The following is a 24,574-nucleotide window of genomic DNA, read 5'->3' on the forward strand; positions in this document are numbered from 1 at the left end:
CATCTTCGTATTCTTCATGATGCCTCTCCTACTGCTTGTCATACTTCCTCTGATATTTGTCGATAATCTTAGCCGAATTCGCTTGAAAACCCCTTGCACGGACCCTATCGGCTATTTGGCCAACTGAATGCACCATATTAACAGGAAAAGGGTTACCATCGACCTTCATCGGCTTTTTGGAATCATCAAATCTAATCTTGCCTCCCTCAATGGCCACCTGAATCTGCTGTCTAAAAACCTTGCAATCGTTAGTAGAATGAGACCCAGAATTATGCCATTTGCAATACCTCTTTTTGCCTAATTCCTCAGCCGATGGGATTGTATGACCAGTAGGAAGTTGAATTTGCTTCTCTCGGAGTAGCAGATCAAAGATCTTGTCAGCTTTAGTAATATCAAAGTCATACTTCTCCTCTTTTCTAGAACTTTTTACCCATTGGCATGGTATGACATTTTTACTCCTCACCCATTCGGCTGCAGCTATTTCAGAATCGTCCTCATCATCATCCGACCCATACATGTACGGACAAACATGATTAACCTTCTTAGAGCTTTTCCTAACTTCCGCAGACCTATGCTCATGCAAGGTTACTTTCTGTATCAGATGTGACAAGCTATCAAAGTCTTCAGACGAGAACTTCTCCCTAATCGGAGCAATCATACCCTGAAAGGCCAGATCGGCTAACTGGGCATCAGTTAAACTCAAGCTGAAGCATTTGTTCCTCATCTCCCTGAATCTCTGAAAATACTCGTGCATAGGTTCATCAGGCCGCTGCTTAATCGTTGTCAAGTCAGATAATTTCATCTCATGAACCTCACTGTAGAAATAGCTGTGGAATTGCTTCTCCAAATCGGCGGAACTATTGATCGACCCATACGGCAAAGAGGAAAACCAAGTAAAAGCCGATCCAGATAAAGATAACCGGAATAACCTAACCTTCAGAGCGTCTACGGTCGATGCTTCACCACACTGAGCCAATAATCGGCTAATGTGCTCATAAGTTGACACACCATCTTGTCCCGAAAATTTGGAGAAGTCCGGAACTTTGAACCGATTGGGAAGAGGAACTCTCTCAAACCACTCAGGGTAAGGCTGCCGATACAAGCTTCCAGTCTCTTTTGGTTTAAGCCCAAACTGTTCCCTCATTACGTCAGCAATCACATCGGCCCACGGTCGTTGCTGAGCTGCCCCTTGTGACTACTGTTGCATGGGCTCGAACTGATCGTATTGAGACGCAAACTGAGGTTGAGCCAATCCCCCTGGCTGATATTGGGCTTGCGGGGAAGGAGGCTGATATTGATAATTCAAGTTACCCCCTTGGTAATTATGAAGGTTCGGCTGGATATTGCGTACCAAGTGCTCAGGAACAACTTGAGGCATTACTGTGCCATCTGGCTATACGTGGTGAACCAAATGTTCTGGGACAACTTGGCTTAAAAATTGTTATACAGGCTGACCACCAGGCGTTGCAAACTCGGCCGATGCGCTTATTGAACCTTGGTGCTGGATCGGCTGAACGATTTGCTGTCTTAACGGCGTCTGCTGAATCGGCTGCAGGGGCTGCTGCCTTGGTGGTGTTTGCTGAACTGGTTGCATGACCTGTTGCCGAATTGGTTGTACAACCTGCTGAATTGGGGGTGTCTGTTGAATCGGCTACTGCTGTATTGGATCAACAACAGGTTGAGGTAGCAGAAACATGGCAGCAACCTGATCTTGGGTCAGCCGACTCGTAACCTGCCCGCCATGCTGTGGCTGCTCTCTCATTAACAACCGAGTGTTCACCGGCTGGCCTGGCGCCATCGCTGATGAAGCAGGTAGGGGAGTTGATGTCGGCGCCGTTGGCTGAGTTGTTTGTGCAACGGAGGGAACCGCCTGAGTAGATGGCTGAACATCTGTAATCAAAGAGCGATAATTTGGAAAGACACCTCCTTGCAAATAAACCGGGCCTGCAGCCTGATGCTCAGCTATTGAACCATCGGCTATTGACTTCATCATGATTGATAAGGTATTGACTAACACCCCAGACTGATTGATCAAAGCATGATGCACAGCGTAATCAACCCGATCTTGGAAGTTATTGAAAAAATCCTGTGCCACATCACTATTCTGATTAAGATTTCCTCCCTGCAGCCCCTGAGCACAGTCACCTTGAACTCCATGCACCCCGTCACCTTGTACTCCATGGACTCCTCGAGAATTGTCGCCTTGATTTCCTAGAGAGCCGTCGGTAGCACCTTTGATACTCGGCTGAGCCGAGCCGTCTGGAGCTTGTTTCCCATCTCCATCCTTAGAAGAACTGGTCCCAGGATCATCAGCAACCACTTTTATTTTGTACTTCTGAACAAGTGTCCCCTTGCAGGTCTGCATGAATGAGTTCAAGAACTGATCCTGTGCTTGCTGCAATATTGCTTCAAACTCTTTCTTCTGCTCAGTGTGAATTTTTCTGGATCGATCGGCACGACGTTTCCTTCATTGACGTCAGGCAATCGTAACTTCAGCATCTTGTCCTTAACAGAGCCTGGGCTAGATGGTGGTGGTGGTTGTTTCTTGGCCATGAGGAAGAATTGTTGGCTGACTTTTTCAATGTCCCACCAGGCGTGCCAAAAGAGTGTGCCAAAAGGGAAGAGAGGCTAAATCAATCAAAACCATTTGGATAGATAAAATAAATCGATTTTTTATAGGTGAGTGAGTCTTCATATCCGATTTAGGTTGAGGGAGGAAAATCGGAGTCAGGGCATCTGTTGACAGAAAACACGAGGCCTGGGAGATCTGCTTAACTCCAGTGCAGGTCCAAAGCTCGCCTTCGGGTGTGCTAGCGTGCCAGTTGATTTGATCCTGTAATCAATAAGAAATAGAAGCAAAGAAACCGCGGTTAAATCTATAAATGATAGCCGATCGGCTAGGCGCCGATGACATATCATTTATCTTTGAGCCGATGTCATAATGTGAATCGATCGGCAGTTGTAAATAGACAATAAAGAACTAAATCTATTCGATCGGCTGTAGATATTTCCAATATATAGTTCTTATATCGATATATACTTAAATCAAGTGATTGGGATAGATTGGTCGCCATGCCGAGACAGTATAAATCACTTAGATCGAAATATATATTACTAACAGGACTATATATGTTTATAGCATAGCTGATCAGATAGATCTAGCATGTATCGGCTAATACTCCGATACTACTCTATCAGGATATTAAAACAGGTATAATATATCAAACAAAGGCCTAATATACTTAGATATAGCAATATCTTGGCATAAAGAGCAGATTTAACATGTCAATGAAGCATATAGAGCAAATATAGTTAAATCGGATAAGATCAGCTGAAACTCCGATGCTACCCTAATCGGCAACCAGAAGGCAGGCTAGAGATTGATATTCTAAGCACGACTTAATAGATCAAACTCAACTGATGCAGCATTAAGTATGAAAAGAAGAACAATATCTAGACAATCAAGCCGCTGGAAGTTTCATAGAGTGGTAGATATCTTATATAATCTGAATCAACGTCAAAATCTAACCTAATCGGCTGCCCTCTTCGATAGATGTTAGTCGATTGTAGGTCAGATAGCGATATTGCCAGAGATTATGTAAGATATATGATAACTCGACGAATTACATAAACAAGATTAGAGTGTCATAAAGATAGAAGCACTAATCCTGAGAATACAAGTCGTCATAACAAGTTTTACCTCTTGTTGAAGATCAAAACCGATGCAGCTCAACCCGAAAGCAAGAACTCGTCGAAACAGAACTAAAGCAAAAGGGTGGCGGTGCGCCAAAATTGTATTGAACATGTGTGTTCGAAGTTATATAGGGCTCGGGTCTATTTATACTCGAGAATTACAAGATATGTCCATAACGGACACGATTACTATCTCTAACAAACTCTAAGATACCATACGTCTTTGCGGCAGACTTTTGCCCAAGCGTATCTCTAAGGAGATTACATAAAACATCCTAATTAATAGATACAATTGCCTTCTCAGGACTCTATCCATGTACGGCAATCATCTTGAAGCGCCTCAATTCAACCCGATATCATACATCAAGTTGCATTGTCGGAATCGGCTACACCGGCTTACCTAGTCCGACTCAGACCCAGCCAATCCTAATCGTAGCCGATCTGGACTCCAGCCGATTCCTGCTCTGTTTTCGAACTCGATCTCCGCCTCCGACTTCGCTTCGATCTAATCTTCTTTCCTGACGCCGATGTTATCAAATTTGGTTGTTAACAGCATCGTAAAGGGAAGCATAATAATTATTTTTTTCTTAGGATTTTGTTGCAATTTTTTGGGCCTGACAAATCCAGCTCACAGATTTTCGTTGGATGGAAGGGATAAGTTTATTTTAGGTCTCTCAAATTTGTCGTAAAGTCTTAAATTCGTCTCTAAACTTGTGGATGATGATCCTGATTTGTAAATTGAGGGATCCATTCTCTAGTATTTCAGTATGGGGACAAATTTTAGGCTCGGCGATGAATTTTATTCCTTGGATGGAACGGGAATTAAATTTGAAAAGATACATTGTTTTTTAATATTTTGTGTTTATATACATGCATGTAAAACGTTTAATGTAGCATGGTGAAAAATTTTAGGGCGGGATTTAAATAGGCCTAGGGTGTGTTCGCTAGTATAGGTTCCCAACCAGGAATGCGCGGAAAATGGAGTGGTCCATTAGCGCGTTATTAATTAAGCATTAGCTAATTTTTTTAAAAATAGATTAATTTAAATTTTTTAAGTAACTTTCGCATAAAACTTTTTAAAAAACACACCGCTTAGCTGTTTGAAAAGCGTACGAGTGAAAAATGAGAGAGATGGGTTGAAAAATGGAGGTGCCGAACACACCCCTAAGCTAGTGCCTAGGATTTGACTGGATCAACTACTTGCATGCGTGCTCCACATGTGATGCTTGCATGGCGCGTCAACCGCGACACGCGCACACACGGGACGAGACGGTGTTGCGCGACCGGCACGGTCCCGCGCCATGATGTCGCGTGACCGGATCGGTTCCGTGCATCGGTGCCGTGGAGGCGGTCACCTCGACCGTGTGCAGCTGCCTATATCACGCTGCCGCTCTCCCGGGCTGCGGGAGCGAGCGGTGCCACACGGCTGTGCTGCGCGACTGCCGGTTCCGCAGAATGAAAGCGCAGCACCGCCTCGGTCCCGCGTTTTCATCATACGGAGAAGGTATATTTGTGCGAATATTTTACATGCATGTATATAAACGTAAAATATTAAAAAACAATGTATAGTTTTAAATTTAATTCGATGGAACGGTGGGTTGAGCCCAAACTGTCTTCGTCCAACTCCAATCCCCAAATTCCTCGTCTCCTCGAATCCGGCCGTCTCTCGTCGTCCTCCACAGCGACGCTGCTCAGCCACGACCGAGGGTAGAGGGGTGGTTCGCAAGCGGCGCCGCCGACCATGGTGAGAGCTTCGCCTTGCCGCCAGAACTCTCTGGAGGCCACATCGGTGACGGTGCCGGCGCCGGCGAAGCAGCCATCGCCGTCGTGGGGGCACGAACACCTGGCACCGCGCTGGAATCGCCGCGTCGTCGGACGGGTGGTCAAGGGGTTCTCTGCAGCCCAAACACAGCAACCTCTCTGCCACGGCGCCGCGCCCCAGGGGCTTGCCGCCGTTGCCGCGCAGTCAGGCGCAGAGCCACCACCGCCACCGCCGACGCTGCCCACGGTTGTTGATGTCGCCATAGCGAGGTTCGCCTTCCTCACCACCCCCATGGCCGTATCCCCACCCCACCATACCTTGATAAGTGATATCTTATCTGACGCCTCTGCTACGCTATCACCAGGGGAACAAAGATGATCTCGCGTCGCTGCCGGATCGGAGAACATGCTCCGCCTCAATTGCTGGTGAGTTTCCGCTTTCCCTCTGCCAGAAGCAACATTCCAATCCATGGATTTGCATCCAAAGCCTAAACTAAAAACAGCTCACTAAGATTTGGTCGATAAACCGATGAATATCAAAGATTGTTGTAATATATTTGCCAGTTTACTGCTTGATTTACGACAAATTTAATTTCTGATCTCAATAAAAAAAAACTCCATGTTCTAGTTCTTCTCGTTTTCTCAGTTACCTTTTAGATGACAGTGAACTTCTGCAGAATATAATGCCCCTTTATTTTCTAGAACTTTACGCGGTGGCACTCCACTATATCATGCATCTCCTACATGTTAACCAAGCTCGCTCACATGTCAACTTAAGTTACATGACATATGTAAAATATGTGCATCATTTACAACGATCATAGTCCATTTTCTACTGGTAAATCTTTGAGTGCATTTCTCATCATGTTCTGGATGTTCCCAAATTGTTCAAGAATGAGTCCGCTGCCTCAACTTCTTTGCCACCGGATAGGAACTTCATGCACATCGGTGGTTGCACCTTGAACATGTTGAGCAACGCTGATGGCAGTGTGAACAGCCCTTCTCCACATATCAAGCCTGCCGCAACGGCCGATGACAGCATCTCTGCACTTTTTGCATTCATTCTTGTCCAGGCAAGCAGCAAAAGGCTCCCCACGCACATATCGATGGTGAAGTAGGAGCCAGCGAAGAACGGCAGCGCAATCACCGTCATGCTGGGGATGTACCTGTGGATGCTCCAACCCCTCTTCTGAGAGACCAGCACGACAGCGTCAATGATGACCGTCACGCAGAAGGCAACGACACAGAATGTCATGCAGTGCTTCGGCAGCTCTTTCACCCCTCCAGTGCCGATCACCCCGATGGCGCGGTATAGACCCGCGAAAGGGCATGGGTAATCGGACTGCTTTGAACCCACCGGTGCGTTGGGCTTCGTTGTGGACTGGAAGGCAAGGAAGACGCATGGGCAGAGGATGGAGCCAACGGCCACGCCGAAGATCTGTCCGGTGACCATGGCGCGTGGCGACGTTAGCGTCATGTGGCCCGACTTGAGGTCCTGCATCGCTTGCGACGAGATGTGGAGTGCCGCCACGATCACCCCGCTCGCAAGGAGGCTGGCCACGACAGCACCAGGCTTGGCGATCCATGCTGCAAAGACGAAGGTGGTAAACTTGGCATAGGTTGGTGCCACCGACCAGTCGGTGAGCCCTGTCGCATAGGTGTTGCAGAAGGTCACGACTGGGATGACCATGTAAAGCACGGCCAGATGGTAGAATTTGATCTGGTTGAACATGGCTGGGATTGCAATCGTGCTGATGGCTGCACATGTGATATAGGCTGCCACTGGCACAGGGATTGGGATCCGGTTAGCCAAGAACACCTCAATCCTCTTGCGATCATCATAGTTGAGGCTTGGGTGTTTCTTGAAATAGTTGGCAAGCCCTAAATCATGCTCTTTCCTTAATTGATAGAAGTTAATTGATGCTGTAGTGATGAGTGCTAGAAAGTTTATCATCCCATCAGTAATGATCAGTGTCACACTGATGAACACCTGTTATATAAGTTATATCCATAGAAAAAAAAAGCTTAGAAGAGTATGTCTCACTAGTGAAAAAGCAGCTAGCTAATTGATCAAGACAGCAATATAGCCTACATCATCAAAAGTGCTGCAATGACTATGCACATGTTTGATAGTAGCAACAGATACAGCTCATGGTGAAATTAAATTTAAAGGTGAAAAGCTTGATTGGAATCTCAAAATTCTTAGTCAAGTGTAATATACTAAACGAAATATATGATATGAAGTATGTGCTCAGATTGTTAATGAATGCAATACCTCCCTGATCTGTATTAAATGAAAGTGTATGTATGAATTTTCTCGTTTCTTCTGCAATGATGCCAACTTTTGAATTTATGTATTCTTGATTTTTGATGCAATGACACTAGTTACTATAACATACCATCAACAACAACAACAAGAATGTACAGTACCATGAAATTTGCATTGGTATAATGATAATGTGTAATTTTAACCCCAGTAAGGTGGTAAGATACATATACTTGGTCCAACTTATAGCAATTACCTAGTTTTCATGCATGTCTTTTCTTCCCCTTGTTTGCAGGTTTGCAACCAACTCACAGATAGAAGAGTGGAAGTTGTTGCATATTAAAAGAAAGAGCAATTACATATGTTGGTATCATCGTACGGTTTGTTCAACTTAATTGGTTATTATGGGTGTGAGATGTTGCCATGCTTGGACACCTTCAGATGCATTTTAGTAAAGTAGCTAAAATAATTGGTGGGAAAAATATGTCTTTGCATTGATTAGTAGCAGAAAAGGACTGATAAATTTTAGACAACCCTTCAGTAGTATGCTTCATTTTAATTTTTTTCGTACATACCTTGTATCCATTTTGTCCATTCAAACTTGTAGGGCTGTCAGTTTGATACCATTGCCCACGTTTAGTTTCAAGGAAAGGATATAGAAATCCCCAAGAGATGATGGCCCCAAAAAATAATCCAAAATTTACTATATGTGGACAAATCATTCCCAGACCAATATATGTCGCAGAGAAATCAAAGTAGAACCTGTAGGTACAGCATATATATATATGTGTGTGTTAGTACCTCACTTCCACTGAGATGCTTATCCTGTAAAATATATTCAAACCTGTATATGGATTGACTAATCATTGTCAATTATAGATGGCCAAAGGGCCCGCCCGACACGGTCCGGCCTAGGCACGGCTGGGCACAGCCCAGCAGCCATCGGGCCGGCATGGCCCGATAGGCACTTCGTGCCGGGCCGTGCCGGCCCATGGGCTGCACCTCCCGCCCAGGCACGGCCCACCAGCTGTCGGGCCGTGCCGTGTCGGCCCGAAGGCATGGGTGGCCCATCGGGCCTTTTTAAAATAAGTCTATTTTTCATCCCTCCTCTTTGGGCTATTTCATATGTATAGCTAAAACAAGTCTATTTTCCGTCCATCCTCTTTGGGTTGACATATGTATAGCTAAAATAAGTCTATTTTCTGTCCCTCCTCTTTAGCTGACATATGTATAGATAAAAAAGTCTATTTTAGATCCCTATTCTTTTGTCCATGGCATATAATATGTCTATTTTTACTCCCCTATTTTTTTTGTGTATCGGGCCTAGTTGCCGGCCCATCGTGCCGGGCCGGCCCGGCCGTGGCGGGCCGGCCCAACGTGCCGGTGGAGGGGCCCAGGCATGGCCCGGTGGTTGGGCCGGGCCGGCACGGGCCCGACCTCCGTCGGGCCGTGCCGTGCTTGGGCCAGGCCAAAATACCGTGCCATGGGCCGGGCCGTCGGGCCTCGGGCCTTTTGGCCATCTATAGTCAATTCCTACAAATGGCATCAATTCAATGATTCCGTAATGCATAAGATTCCTATGAACCATCAATGAAATTTGGACTGAGTTATTTATTCCCTGCCCTAGCCTATAGTAAATAAATCACATTGATCAATTCAATGTTGCCATTTCATAGGATGTGTATGATCTAATTGTCATTAGCCATTTTCATATTTAGTGTCATGTCTTTTATGAACATGACGATCTTAGACTTATATATGTCAAATAATTCTTTTTTTATAGAAATACATGACTTGCATACACACTACTGAGATAATTGTGTAATAAACTATTTACACAGTTTTCTCTATAACCATTCAGATCTTTTGTGTATGATAAATTGATAATATGTTGATACTCAAAAACATTGATTAATGTATACTCTATAAAATGTCAACTTTCTGTGAAGGTGAGGAGGACACAACTGTAACGCATGTAACATCGTTCTTTAGCAGAATTGAATATATTTATCACCTGTGTTTGTATAATCCTAGTCCAAATGTTGGAAAGTGCTGAAATCCACAATCATCGCCTGCAGTATAGAACCATTGGAACATAGACCAAGAAAAACTGCCAAAAAATACTTTGAAAATAGTCGCAACCTGCATTCTGGATTACATGCAAATATTAGTGCACAAAATCATGAATATAGTTAAATGAAATTCAATCTGTCAATTTTTTACTAAGAAAACAAGACTTCATTACTTTGCTACGTAAGCTCCTTCAGGGGTATGAAAGCTATTAATAAGCTGAGCTATAACTGTTCCTGTTGGAAATAGTAATTTGTAGTCAATAATCATGACCTGCAGTATAAGGAAATCAACTTATGAATTATGTTTAAGGATGAGAATAATGCAAAACAATCTTAGAAATGTTAAGTAGAAACTTCTAAAATTAAAAAAATATATATGATCAATCAGTGAAAGAAGAAACCTGGTTAAATGGCACATTTATTAACACTCCCGTCATACCAACAAGGAATAGGTATACTATCCATTTTCCGATTGGTACATGGTCCATAATATCTCTTGGATCTGGATCATCAGCAAGTGATCTGGCCACCGTAGAAGTCATTCCAATGATATTGGTCGCAAAACCACCTAAAAAATGTAACAAGAAAATAGGCCAGTTAAACTAGAAAGAGATACAAAATGTAAAAAAAAAACCTGGCTACAAATTATTTGAGTATTTTGTTTTGAAAAAAGTATTCCAATTTTGGGCTCTTAAATACCTTGTGTCCAAAAGGTTTACTTTTAAATATAAGTTATGGAAGGATTTAATTCGAAGTTAATAAAAATGGTTTCAAAAGATAAAAACAATTCTTGATAATTCAATCTCTCCTCCCCCTTCCAAAACCTATTTTTTAGGCGCACAACTTCCCCAAAAGTTTGGTTTTATAGGTATGCTACTTTCTCTACTGAATGTTTTGTTTTTTGATATATCAATATTTTTTATTTCAAAAGGTATTGTCTGTATAAATGGATGGACCCAGGTGAATATGCATTTACAATAACCACAATAATCAATTTCATATCTCATATGACAAATCTCCAAGTTCAAATTTCTCTAGGTTTTAGAGGCATGAAATTATCCTGTGGCAGTAATCGAGGAAATACAGTTACTACTGGAGATTTTAACTACGTGAGTGTGATCGTATGGTAATAGTCCTCTAAATTTTCTCCGTCTTTTCTGGCAGCACCCATGATATTCAAAATAGATGGTTAATTATGACTGGAACTTGCTGATATAATAAGCCTAGATTAAATTTCGTACTACCTCCGTCCCATAATAATTGTATTTCTAGGATTCAAATTTGTCCCAAAATAGTTGTGACAATAGAGTAATAATTGTCCTACCAATCACTTCTCATTCTACTCTCAACCATCCTTCTAGTTTTATCTATATACCATTTAATGAGGGGCATCATAATCTTTTTTCTCAAAACTTAATATATACCAAACAACCTAGAATTACAATTATTTTGGGACAAAGGTAGTAGTTGTTTCCACTGGGCTCCTATGTGGAGTTTAGAGTGAGACTAGTACTAACTACTAACTGGGTAAAAGGTTCATTTATGTATGGAACCTTTGTTTAAAACATAATATATTATATATCTACTTCATATTTACTGTTCTTCATTATTTTTGTTGGCAATACTGTTTACGTTTTGTTTATGTCATTATTTCCTGCGGAAAGTTAAATCTAACTACCTATAGATTCACTTATCTTCTGGCCTTCTTATCAAGCTTTTTAGTAATTTCCAAAGTTTTGATTTATGTTGCCCCTCCAGGTTATTCAAATAACTTCTTAAGAAAAGAATATTTCACGTACTTCTGAGGAATTTATTAATTTATCTTGTCATTACTCATGCATAGATAATTGTATTATTGATGAGAACAAAGTCCCAATACATTTAAAAGGAGAAAAAAGAAAATTTCTTGGTTGCATTTTAATTTGCACATTTTTTGGAAATTCAAATTTTGTTAGACAAACATCATTCAGAACAGTTTCATGGAATTTTTTAGGACCAAAATTTTGTTTTGTTGTCCTTAGACCAGAGAAGTTTTGATTATCCGATATTTTGAACTCTGTTTTTTTAATCTTTCTGGCTTTTGCAACAAGATTTTCATGTTGGGATGGCTGCTTGAGAACCTGGCAGAAGATAAATAATTTCGATGAACCATGTAACTCTTGACACCCTGAAGAACTACTATGGCTAACACTAATACTTTTAAGCTAGATTTTCAAAACTGCAACTCAACTAGCAGAATTTAAAGTAGTTAATACTTAATAGTCCTGATTGAACTGCCAGAAAATAAAATAGTTTCTGTTCTTGTTTCACATATCACAAAGCCACAACTGGTTGAAGGATAACTGTAAAGAAACCTACTGTTTTGTCACCTCCCCAGTTTAGTTGACTGATAACTTGTAAGATGAGGTGATTTGTATGAGGTCCCATGCTCAGGTGCTAGTTTTATGTGCCCTTTCAGCTGTACGCTGTAAGGGAGAGAGCCACCTGAGGCTGGTGATTGAGTCAGTCTATCTAGTTTTTTTTTTCTTTTTCTTTCACAAGTAGTAGCACAGTTGTAGGCTTTTCCATCTAAATATATAACATGTAGTATTTCCTATACTTGTGGGAGAAGTAAGTTTTCGCAATATTTACCCAGGCATATAATGCTGATGCTTACTTGTGAGGGCCAGGTTGAGGCAGGTGATGATGCAAGTCAGGAGGAACATATTTTCCTGGCGTGTGAATGGCAGCATGGGAAAGCCACAACTCTGTAGCAGCCTGATGAGCCACTTGAGGAGGAAGAAGCTGAGGATGCTGGCAGGCATGTTGAGTGCCGGCACTATCCCGGCCGTCATCTGGATCCTCATGCCGACGAAGCAGATGACGACGCTGAGCACCACCGCCACGGCCATGGCCCGTGGCGTCACCAGCTCCCTGAATTCCGGCGATGGCTGCTTCTCGAACACCGCCTCCACCGATGTCGCTGACATGGGATCGCCGATCATCGCATCCATGGCGATTAAAGCTCCAGGTCAATGGGGGCAACCTCCTGGAGGGTTTTTGGGTTGTGTTGTGATGGCACAAGTGGGTGGTCTCCTGGGTTGGCTCTCCTAGGAACAATGCATGGGTTGGTCTGAATTGGGAGGTGGTGAGGGAATGTAGTGTCGCTGTGGAGCAAAAATAGCGTCTGTTTGTTGAACCGATTTCGCTGATTCTGTTCCTTATTTCTATATTGATGAAACAGATGCTGCTGAGGGCAACATACCTAATGTTTACAGGGTGGAAACGGTTACAATGAGTGTCCAGAAAGTAGTTTTAACCATTTGCTTTAAGATTTGTACGAGGTCTATCAAAACTATGCTAGGGGTTAAAATAGAATAGAAATTTGAATTAGAATTAGAATTGATGGATGTGACATGTAGAATACCAATAATTTCGCACTCTTTTGCATACACTTCAACCATTGATCAACTCATATATGCTTAAGAACACATTTGTTAACGAGGTTTATAGCCAAAGCATACATCTTGACACTCTAATTATGGATGCTACTCCTCAATCAATAGCACACCTAACTGCTATAGGCCTATGACCATGCTGCCATCCTCCTCGTGAGTGCCTACATTGCATTTTCGTCACCATGCATAGTTACATTGTGGTGTCCTCTATATTTAAAGAGTTGATACGTTACAAGAGTCAAAAGCTAACCCTACCCTATCACCTGTATTAATACAACACTTTGCATAGAAAAATATGCTGAGAAACTCCTGTTGAGTACCACAAGCTTTTAAGATTTTGTACTGCATTATGTTAGAAAACAGTGAACATTTGTGGAATAGTAGTATAATTCATCTTTCAACTACAACTTTATTCTGTGGCACTTAACTATAACAAGCATCTCTTACATGTTGCAACCAAAGCTGGCTCACATGTCTACTTATGTCAATTACATGACATATATATATGTAAAATACGATACGTGCATCATTATTTACAATGATCAATAATGATTCATAGACCACTTAATTTCCACCGAGATGTGGTAACCAATTAAGGAGTACTAACAGTCAATCTTAATTTGATGAGTGCATATATTAACTTGATCTCAACATCGATCGATCATGTCTTGGGTACTGTTCCTCCCGAGCTGTTCAAGAATGAGTCCACCACCTCAACCTCTTGTCCACTGGGCAAGAACTTCATGCACATCGGCGGTAGCACCTTGAACATGTTGAGCAACGCCGATGGCAGCGTGAAGAGCCCCTCGCCGCAGATCAAGCCCGCCGCGACGGCGGCCGACAGGATCTCGGCGCTCATGGTGTCGATCTTCTTCCAGAGGAGCAGCAGCAGGCCGCCCAGGCACATGTCGAGGGTGAAGTACGACCCGGCGAAGAACGGCAGCGCGATCACCGTCATGCTCGGGATGTAGAGGTGGAGCCTCCACCCCTTGAGCTGCGAGACCAGCACCATGGCGTCGATGGCGATGGTCACCAGGACGGCGATGACGCAGAGCTCGACGCAGTACTTTGGGAGGCCCTTCACCCCTCCCATGCCGATGATGCAGATGGCGCGGTACAGCCCGGCGTAGGGGCACGGGTAGACGGAGTCCTTGGACCCCAGCGGCGCCCCGGGCTTCGCCGCCTTCTCGAACGCGCGGAAGATGCAGGGGCTGACCACGGAGCTGAGCGCCACGCCGAACACCTGCCCGGCGATCATGGCGCGCGGCGACGTCAGCGTCATGTGCGCCGACTTGAGGTCCTGCATCGCCTGCGACGAGACGTGCAGCGACGCCATGGTGATCCCGCTGACGAGGAGGCTGGCGACGATGGCGCCCGGCCTGGCGATCCACGCCGCGAAGATGAAGGGGGAGAACTTGGCGTAGGTGTTCGACACCGACCAATCGGTGAGCCCCGTCGCGTAGGTGTTGCAGAAGCCGACCACGGGTATGGCGAGGTAGAGCACGCCGACGTGGTAGTACTTGATCTGGTCGAACATGGCCGGCATCGCGACCATGCTGATGGCCGTCCATGCGACGTAGGCCGCCACCGGCACGAACATTGGGATCTTGCTGGACAAGAACATCTCGATCCTTTTGCGTTCGTCGTAGTTCATGCTAGGGTTCTTGCTGATGTAGCTGGCCAGCCCTGACGTTTGCTGTTGTTGTTGCCTTATATGGTAGAAGTTAATTGCAGCTGAAGTCACGAGTATCAGAAAGTTTATCAGGCCGTCAGTGACGATCAGTGTCACGCTGATGAACACCTGCCATGTAAGTTTATATCCATTGGAGAAAAAAAAAACAAGAAGTTTAGAATAGTTCGTGTCACTAGTGAAAAACTACCAAAATTAATATGGCTTTCATCCACCGCATGCATATATCTGGAAATTATATCAGAAGGTTTGTTCAAGTTATAAATTGGATACATGGATCATGACAAAAATTCTAATATACGAGGTATTACTATACTTGATACCTTCATATGCATTTCAATTAGTACTACTCCCCCGTTTTATAATGTAAGTTTTTCTAGCATTGCTCATATTCATATAGATATGAGCAATGCTAGAAAGACTTATATTATGAAACGGAGGAAGTAGCTATTAATTTGTGGGACAAAATTCTTTCCGTGCATTGGTTAGTACGTACCACAAAATGAGTGAGATAAAATCTTATTAGATGATCCAACAATTGATATGATCTTATTATTTACGTATATATATATTTATTGTTTCTCTGAGTTCCTCAGTTTTGAGGCTTGGAGTTTAAGAACTCTCGTAACTTTCGGCTATCTGTGGATAAAGAGGTAGGTCGGATTTTTATCCATTATATTAAGAAAAGAAATGTACCTTGTATCCATTGAGTCCGTCTAAGTTTGAAGGGCTATCAGTTTGATACCACTCCCCATGTTTAGTTTCAAGGTAAGGATATAGAAATCCCCAAGAGATGATGGCCCCGAAAAGTAACCCAAAATTGACTATATGTGGGCACATCATTCCTACACCAATATATGTTGCAGAGAAATCAATGTAGAATCTGTAGGCACACACAACACAATATGTTAGTAATTCAGACGCTTATATCCTTTAAAATATATTTAAATTTGTACATGGATTTACTGAGATCTGCATCAATTCCTACAATTAGCAGCAATTCGATGGTTCCATAATCCGTAAGACCATCTTCCATCGATGAAATCAGGACTACATTTTTTATTGTCTACCCCCCTAAATCTGCAGACCAGATTGAGCAATATATTCAGTCTCACAGTTTCACATGACATGTATGGCCCAATTGTCTAGCTAGCTATTCTGAAAACTCCTTGCCACTTTTCTCTAGTTATCAGCATAATAACTATATTGGCATTAAATATTGTGAAATTACTAATTGTTTCTTACATATTTAATCATTTCTGTTTTGGAAATGGATACACAACTTATATACAAATTGTTAAGAGAATTTCGTGATACGCTATATGTATAGATATATAATTTTCTGTGTGACCGTTCTAGATCATCTGTTGATGATACTATGTTGATACTCAATCATTGACTAATACCATTATTTTAAAAAAGGAATATAGCTATCACCTGCGTTTATATAGTTCCAGTCCAAACGTTGGAAAGCTTGAAAATCCACAACCACTGCCTGAAGAATAGAACCATTGGAATATAGACCAAGAAAAACTACCAAAAAATACTTTGAAAATAGTCATAACCTGCATTCTGTTGACATAAAAATATTAGTGCAAAAAATATGAATATATAGTTAAATGAAATTCAGTGTTTTAATTTTCACTAAAAAGACAAGACTTCATTACTTTGCTATATAAGCACCTTCAGGAGTGTGAAAGCTATTAATAAGGTGTCCTATGACCGATCCTGTTGGGAATAGTAATTGGTAGTCGATAATCATGATCTACAGTAGAACGAAACAACTCATAAATTATATTTAAGAATGAGAATAATGCAAAACTATTAAGAATGATAATATATAAATACAAAACTATACTATTAGAAATGGATATCCCTCTCATTGCATTAAGAATTTAGACATGCTTGTAACATCACTTTACAGGCCTACATATTAATTAAGTACTAAATGGGTAAAAATATAGCAATTAATAGGGAATGCTAACTTCATGTAACGTATTGATGGGTGTACTGACCAAACATGACTAAATGCATGTTGAATTTTATAGAAATAACTAAGTTAAGTTGATTCAGGGGGTGTTTAGATATATGGGTGTAAAGTTTTGGCGTGTCACATCGAATATACGAACACACATTTGAAGTATTAAACGTAGACTAATAACAAAACAAATTACAGATTCCTCCTGTAAACTACGAGACGAATTTATTAAGTCTAATTAATCCGTCATTAGCAAATGTTTACTGTAGCATCACATTGTCAAATCATGGAGCAATTAGGCTTAAAAGATCCGTCTCGCAATTTACACGCAATCTGTGTAATTAGTTATTTTTTTCGTTTATATTTAATACTCCATGCATGTGTCTAAACATTCGATGTGACATAGTGAAAAATTTTGCCAGTGAATCTAAACAGGCCCTCACTAATATAGCATATAGGATGGAATACATATTTTAGTTGTAGGCTTGTAGGATGTAACTTTGACCACTAAAATATGTACATATTTTAGTTGTAGGCTGTGTTCGCTATTTCTAGTTCCAAACCAGATCAGTAACGCACGAAAAACAGAGCAGTCCATTAGCATGTGATTAATTAAGTATTAGTTTTTTTTTCAAAAATGGATTAATTTGATTTTTTTAAGCAACTTTCATATAGAAACTGTTTGCAAAAAACGAACCATTTAATAGTTTGAAAAGTGTGCGCGTGGAAAACGAGGGAGAGAGGTTGGGAAAAGGGGTGCCGAACCCAACCTAACTTCCGTATAGCTTCTCATACTAATGCATATATGAAAAAAAATATTTACACCATGAAAGAACATCAGCACCACTTTCTAATTCTTGCCCTGCTTTTACATGAAGGCTAAGGGTGTGTTTGAGAAGGAGGGGATTGAGGAGATTGGGAAGATACGTAAAACGAGGTGAGCCATTAGCACATAATTAATTGAGTATTAATTATTTTAAACTTCAAAAATGGATTAATATGATTTTTTTAAAGCAACTTTCCTATATAAATTTTTTACAAAATACACACCGTTTAGTAGTTCGGGAAACGTGCGCGCGGAAAATAAAACTATCTTTCTCTCTTCCTCCTGCGCTCGAACGCAGCCTAAGCCATCGTGTCAGTAAATGCAACTCGATGACAAAGAAAGCTTAATGATTATTAAAGCGTATATTGTTAACTTATAGGAATGCATACTTCTGGAATTACAAATGCAGTTTCATCAAATACATAGCGAAAGAAGAATTTAGTGCTGTTGTCCCAAAATGAGTACACATGCAGTATGTTCACCCGCAGAGCTCTCAAGTCTTGTAGTGATGCATATGCGTTTTAATATAATGGGGGTATATATATGCACATACTCATGCGGGTCTCTGACATTATTTCAAGTGCACATAGAAAATGCACACGTGTGTGAGTAATGTATGCGTGTCCAGCTGTACTCACACACACACGTACAAAAAAAAAAGAAATGAAAATTACCTGGTTTAATGGAATATTAGACAATACCCCTGCCATACCAATAAGGAAAAAGTATATAATCAATTTTCCTGTTGGTATATAGTCGATAATATCTCTTGGATCTAGATCATCAGCAAGTGTTTTGGCCACTATAGTACCCATTCCAGTGAGAGCGGTTGCGAAACCACCTAAAAAAAGGTAACCAGAAAATACACCAGTTGAACTAGAAGAGATGCAAAATGAAAAAAAAAGGCTATAAATGTTGTTTCAGAAAAATATGAGTAATTCATTGTACACTATTGACAAAGCATGGGTTTTATGGTATACCATTAACAAAGCTCATATTATATACCATCTAACAACTAGTCTTTTTTCTTCGTATTTCCTTGAATTATGACAAAAGAAGTGTAGTTTTGCAACATTTTACTCATGAATTTTATATGTATATATTATGGTGACTAATGCTTACCAGTGATGGCTAGGTTAAGGCAGGTGATGACGCAAGTGATGAGGAACATGTTCTCCTGGCGCGTGAAGGGCACCACGGTCAATCGCCACTTCTGCAGCTGCCTGGCGAGCACCTTGAGGAGGAAGAAGCTGAGGACGGTGACGGGCATGTTGAGTGCCGGCACGAACCCGGTCATCATCTGGATCCTCATGCCGACGAAGCAGAAGACGATCCCGAGCAGCACCGCGACGGCCATGGCCCGCGGCGTCACCAGCCAGCTGAAGCCCGGCAGCGGGTTCTTCTCGAACGCCGCCTCTACCGACGTCAGCCTCGGATCGCCGATCGACGCGTCCATGGCGCCTGGCGATCAAAGCTCCTCCTGCTAGCTCTTGCTCGATGTGGAGAGCGAGCGAGCGAGCGAGGTCCTTGGGGGGCTTTTGGGGTAGTGTTTGCGATGGGACAAGTGGGTGGTGTTTGTGGTGAGTTGGCTATCCTTGGAGCCCATGCATGGGTTCGCCTCAATCGGGAGGTGGTGAGGGAATGTAGTGAGCGAAAGTAGGGAGTGTGTTGAACCGATATTATTTCAGTAGTGCACCAATACCCTTGAATTCGAGGCGTACATGACGGCGATACAGTAATTCGGAGCGAGAGAGGAAAAGAAAAAAATAAGCCAGGAGAGCTTAAGAACGAAGCGACGGTGGCCATCAGGGAGGTGGGCTCCACGAGGAGTCTTGCCTTTCTGCCTTCATGGCCCGTCTTTCGGTGTACATGGCCCTCGCAGTTCGCATACACTTTATTTTTGAAATATATATATTTTAAAATTTATGTGTATAATAATATTCATAGTATAAATTTTCTCTACACGTGTACAGAGTATCTATATATCAAGTTTCTATAAATAAAGCTTTTTCTGCCCTAGGATAACATGATGTTGAATTTGTTCCAAATTTATATGCAAAAAGTTTATTTCTATGTAAAAATGTATGGAGGGTCATTTTACTTTGTTCAGGTGTGTTAAGTAGGCCACTCTACTTTTAAAATGTATATTTGGTTACTAACATGAGTTAAGGGAGTCATTCAACCATCTAATTAATTATCCACACGATATCTTATACGCATGGCATGCCACCTATTATTGGAAAAATTGCTTTTGGACATGCAGGAAACCACATGTGTGTTCTTTTCCCCTTTTGTCACAACACTAACAAGAAATGAAAGGAACCAAATCATTTCACTTGTGTCTGTTTTGATGAGTTTTTCTTCTAGTTCTCAGTCCTCTCTCACTTGCCATCAAACCCGACGGCAATGATAAACTATGGATGTAAACAGAAATGGAATCGAATTCCTAGGAGGCAGCGGCTGCGGATGATGTATTTTTGTCAATTCTAGGTGACATGTCATATATACAAGGCGTCCTCATGTGGATAGTTAGTTGACTAAATGACTCAATTGACTCACTAACTTGATTCAGATGTGCAATTTAAAATTAGAAGAGTGACCTATGTGACACGTCTAAATAAGTTAGATGACCCTCTCCAAGCATTTTACTCTAACTTTTATATATCGTGCGGATGATGGAGAACGACAAAATACATCTATATGCACTTGTATCAGCCCATGTACGTCTCTCTTTTCCAGGCCATGTGTCCACGAGTAGTGTCAAGGAGGAGGGCGGCACGCTGGCACCAAACCCTAGTTTTTGGATTTGGGGGGAGAAATGAGGAGGGGCAAACTGATCCCATCTTTACCAGTTGCATGCGCGGATACAGCCAGTTGCATCCATCGGGCCAAGCTGAGTTGTGAAGCTCGAATTGACTGTTTCCACTCAGCCTGGCTACGGAGGCCTTTTTGCATGAGCGGGGCCAGGCTGGGAAGGCCACGCAGGTAACCAAAAACCGAAAATTGCATCTACAGATATGGGCCAGGCCTCATACAGGCAACCAAACACACCCTAATTGACCCATCCAAAAAAGATTCACACTTAATGCACCTAAAATGTATAATTTTTTAGCATTTTTTGAAATATATGGTTTAATTTTATCTTTATCTAAGCCTATTTTAATGTATTTTTTATTTTTATTAATTGTAAGTTCATTTCATATGACTTTGCATTTTATGTCATAATAATTTATTGTTTTGACCTTTTATTTAAATCGAATAGACTTTTTTAAATTAGCAATAGAGAGAAGTGTTGAGAATTATTGGATTGTCACCTAGCTAGAACAAGAAAAATGGTGCCTGAAGTTTAGGCACTCAATTTATTTTATTGTACGGAAAATGCACTCCACTCTTATGATTGCGCATGGTTGAGCGAAGTAATATATCTTGTTGTTTGTATTGGAACATTGGAAGCTAAGAAATAGTTTATATTTTTTGGGTTGGTGTTGTATTCATCTAATTTAGATGTAGAGGCTAAGATTTAATCTGGTACGTAAATATTTTTGTTTGGAGGGGGATGTGTGCGTATGTGTATGTGTTCCAGATTGTACCTTTTGAGATCCATGATGGTGATCACATTTTGACGTGGTTCAAATTATTTCTTGCATCTTAATATCAACTCAAAAAATGTAAATATGCATTCGGAGGATAGTGGAGGATGCTGAACCATACATCGATCGATGCCGCCAGCACACTTATGCTGAGCTCCCGTGTCCTTGCAGATTTATGTCACGTCGGACAAGATCATGAGATCTCAACATCAATAGTGGTGGAGTTGAGACATTTAGCTCAGCACAAAATTGTCGTTGAGGTCAAGATCTATTTCTGAAATTATTTTTTTACGGTTTATTTTTAAAATAAATTTTTATAAACAAGTCAATTTGTCAAAATTTTGGATGCTTTTCGTCGTTGGCGGTAATAACTTTAGTTTCTGATGAATGGACCTGGAACTGAAGCCCCCATGTCGTTCTTAACAAAATGGATACACAAAGTTTCCTTTGGATGTTTGTTTCCAAAGTATTAAATTACATCATGAATGAAGCACCGGCCGGACACTACGCAAAATGTCCTCAAACTCGAATGGAGAAGAACATAAACTTAGTCTCCTCCCCTAACATCTACAATGGAATGCAGTTGCTAGATCTAACATATAACATGATCAAGCTTGCATGTTCCTAAGTAGTAGAAATTAACTTAAACTATACGAATTAATATTTACTCTTGAGGGGCGCAGAAGCGAGCACCACCTGATCTAGCGAGTAGCCGAGAGATATCTACATTTACTTGTCGTCGTCAGCTGCGGCGGCGACGCCGTCGTCCACCGTGTCGTCGACGGCAACCACCTTGGCCGGACCGAACCAACCCAGTCCGGTCACCGCCGGAACAAGCGCCTTCTTCACCACCACGCCGCGGCCGACGTCACCGCCGTTGGTCTTGCCGTCGTCACTACCGCCCTTGGCGTTCGCGGCGGCACCGGCGGCGTCCTTGACGACGACGGCGGCGGCGGCGTCCTCTTTCTGCTGCTGCTTGCTGCAGTCGTTGAGCACTAGGTCCCGGGGAGGCAGGAAGCAATCCATGGAGAGCCCCACGACGTTGAAGTCCACCTCCTCGATGCTCCACGTCTCCTCCATGGTGGTGGTGCCCCACGACCGCTTATTACTACCGCGCGCGGCGGCGGCGGCGTCGTCGGCGCTCTCGAACCGGGACAGCGACACGGCGGTGCGGCCGGCGTGCGCGATGTTGATGCCGTCGACGGCGCGGTAGTCGCCGATGGAGGACTCCATGGTGGTCTCCCAGTAGGCGCTCTCGGCGGCGGCGTGGGCGAGGCCGATGCGCAGCAGGTGGCTGTCCTCGAGGCGGACGAGCAGCCCCGTCCTCTGGCTGAAGTAGCCGAGCACGGCGTGCCGGACCACCTCGACGTCGCCGCTGCTCCGGGCGCGCAGCACGGCGTGGTCGGCGTCGACGCGGAGCACGAAGCAGTCGTCGCCGTCGACGCACCTCTCGCCCACCCACGCCGCGCTCGAGAACAGGTCGGCCGTCGACTTCGGGTCCAAGCCCTGCATCACACATAATCAAAATTGATTAATACAGTAATTAAATCAAAATTAAATAATCATACATTTACAAGCACATGGGAGCACGTTCGTCCGCCCGGATTGTCCGGGTACGGTACACCATGTTCTTGCATGCAATTGTGATTTGCTCAATTATTACAAGTTTTAGTCAAATTTGATTTTCTTTTGGGTAAAAACGCAGAGACGAAAGAACAGTTCAGTACCTGAATACATCGGCGGAGCGGCCGTGGCGGGCCACGGGAGGCGTGGGCTTCCTGCCATGGCGTCTGGCGCCATGCGACCTTGCCGTCGCTGCCGGCGCTCATCTTGACGCCACCGGCGACGACCATCTCCACGCACCACAGCTCCGGCTTCTTCTGCCACACCACGAACCCGCCGGCCACCTCGCCGCCGGCGGCCACGCCCATCACCTTGCCCTTGTTCGCCTTGCTCGTCGTCGTCGTCCTCATCCGCACCTTCCCCATCGCGTACATGCTCGTCGCGGCGCCCAGCGCGGCCTCGCCGCCGGCCGCCGCGACGTACTGCTCGACGATGTACCTCGCCTTGGACGCCTCCAGGTCCAGGGGCTCCTCCCCCTCCCCCCCGACGCCCCGCCCGGCCACCATGGCCTTCCTCGCCTCCACGGCCTGCGGCACCAGCGGCGCGCCGACCACGCCGAGCATCAGCTGCACCTCGGCGCGCGACGGCGCCGCGCCGTCGCGCCTCCGCCCGTGCTCCATCCTCGCCCGCACCCACGACTTCACCGTGCCGCCGCCGCCGCGCCGCCCTCGCCGCCGCGGCGCCTCGCGGTGGAGCTCCGGCACCGGCACCTCCAGCACGGTGTCGAGGCCGTCCTCCCGGTCAAGGTTAGGGCACACCTTCCTCATAGCTAACTATGCGTTAATTACACGATCGTGATTTGATCAAAGAGAGATTAGGAGAGGTAGCTGCAAATTGCAGTGTCCACGATGACAATGGCAAAGCCACCATCACACACACGTATATATATTGTGGATCATGGTTCATGGATGGATCATGGCTAGTGTGGCTGCACGTTCTGCTATAACCTTTGCTTCACCCAACAATGGCCATAATTTTTTTTATTGCTCCAACAAGATACGTCATTATCTCGCATATATTCTGCAAGGGATTATGCTAACAATTGTTTAAGGGAAAAAAAACTCATGAGATGGATGAATCATCATTTGATGAATAATTGTATAATTTGTTGTGTAGGGTCAAGTGGCAGCAGCAATGCAGGGGTGACATGCGATTTGACAGATAGATCTGTGCTCTGGAAGAGGACAAGTTGCTGATGCGAGATCAAACACGCACTGGCGAATTTGCAGGCATGTGCAGCGGCAGAGTAGTTGTAGATCGAGTTAATTGTATGGAGAGAGCATAATCTTGGTTTGGGATTGGCAGCTTGCCCGACATCGAAATAATATAGGACATGGCGAAAATTCGGCGTTGATTAGGGGCGTACAGTGTGTGATCCGACCGAATAAATGTAGATACTTCGTATCGTCAAAATCGCCATAAATTGTGTCTGTTTTTAGGGAGCCCATGTACCTTTATTACGTGCGTGCATTCGTTGTCGATGCCAGGAATGGTAAATTGGTACTAGTATAATTTTTCAGATGATATGCTATCGGGTTATCCTGGATATGTAATAAAGTAGCTGATCGTCTGGTTTGGTCTGTTTTGCACTTTTGCTTCGAGTCTATCCGACGGGTGCCAAACAGGGGATATTTAAGT

General features: G+C 43.4%; 3 protein-coding genes across 3 annotated transcripts; all 3 read right to left on the minus strand.

The window, feature by feature from the left end:
• Positions 1–6,030: 6,030 nt before the first annotated feature.
• On the minus strand, positions 6,031–12,799 carry LOC127774747 (probable metal-nicotianamine transporter YSL3). The gene is made up of 6 exons (XM_052301037.1): positions 12,449–12,799; positions 10,194–10,360; positions 9,966–10,063; positions 9,735–9,869; positions 8,296–8,482; positions 6,031–7,444 (listed from the first exon to the last, which is right to left on the minus strand). Exons 1-6 carry the CDS (start codon positions 12,783–12,785, stop codon positions 6,317–6,319), a joined length of 2,052 nt encoding a protein of 683 aa, XP_052156997.1. The 5' UTR covers positions 12,786–12,799; the 3' UTR covers positions 6,031–6,316.
• An 805-nt stretch (positions 12,800–13,604) lies between these two features.
• LOC127774683 (probable metal-nicotianamine transporter YSL4) lies at positions 13,605–19,240 on the minus strand. Its single transcript, XM_052300967.1, has 6 exons — positions 18,846–19,240; positions 18,398–18,564; positions 16,587–16,684; positions 16,357–16,491; positions 15,616–15,802; positions 13,605–15,030 (listed from the first exon to the last, which is right to left on the minus strand). Exons 1-6 carry the CDS (start codon positions 19,177–19,179, stop codon positions 13,891–13,893), a joined length of 2,061 nt encoding a protein of 686 aa, XP_052156927.1. The 5' UTR covers positions 19,180–19,240; the 3' UTR covers positions 13,605–13,890.
• A 2,439-nt stretch (positions 19,241–21,679) lies between these two features.
• On the minus strand, positions 21,680–23,859 carry LOC127773128 (uncharacterized). Its single transcript, XM_052299154.1, has 2 exons — positions 23,041–23,859; positions 21,680–22,819 (listed from the first exon to the last, which is right to left on the minus strand). The coding sequence occupies exons 1-2, from the start codon at positions 23,701–23,703 to the stop codon at positions 22,043–22,045; spliced, it is 1,440 nt and encodes a 479-aa protein (XP_052155114.1). The 5' UTR covers positions 23,704–23,859; the 3' UTR covers positions 21,680–22,042.
• Positions 23,860–24,574: the final 715 nt, after the last annotated feature.

This window comes from Oryza glaberrima, chromosome 5 (assembly GCF_000147395.1).
Source record: "Oryza glaberrima chromosome 5, OglaRS2, whole genome shotgun sequence".
NCBI classification, from domain to species: Eukaryota; Viridiplantae; Streptophyta; class Magnoliopsida; order Poales; family Poaceae; genus Oryza; species Oryza glaberrima.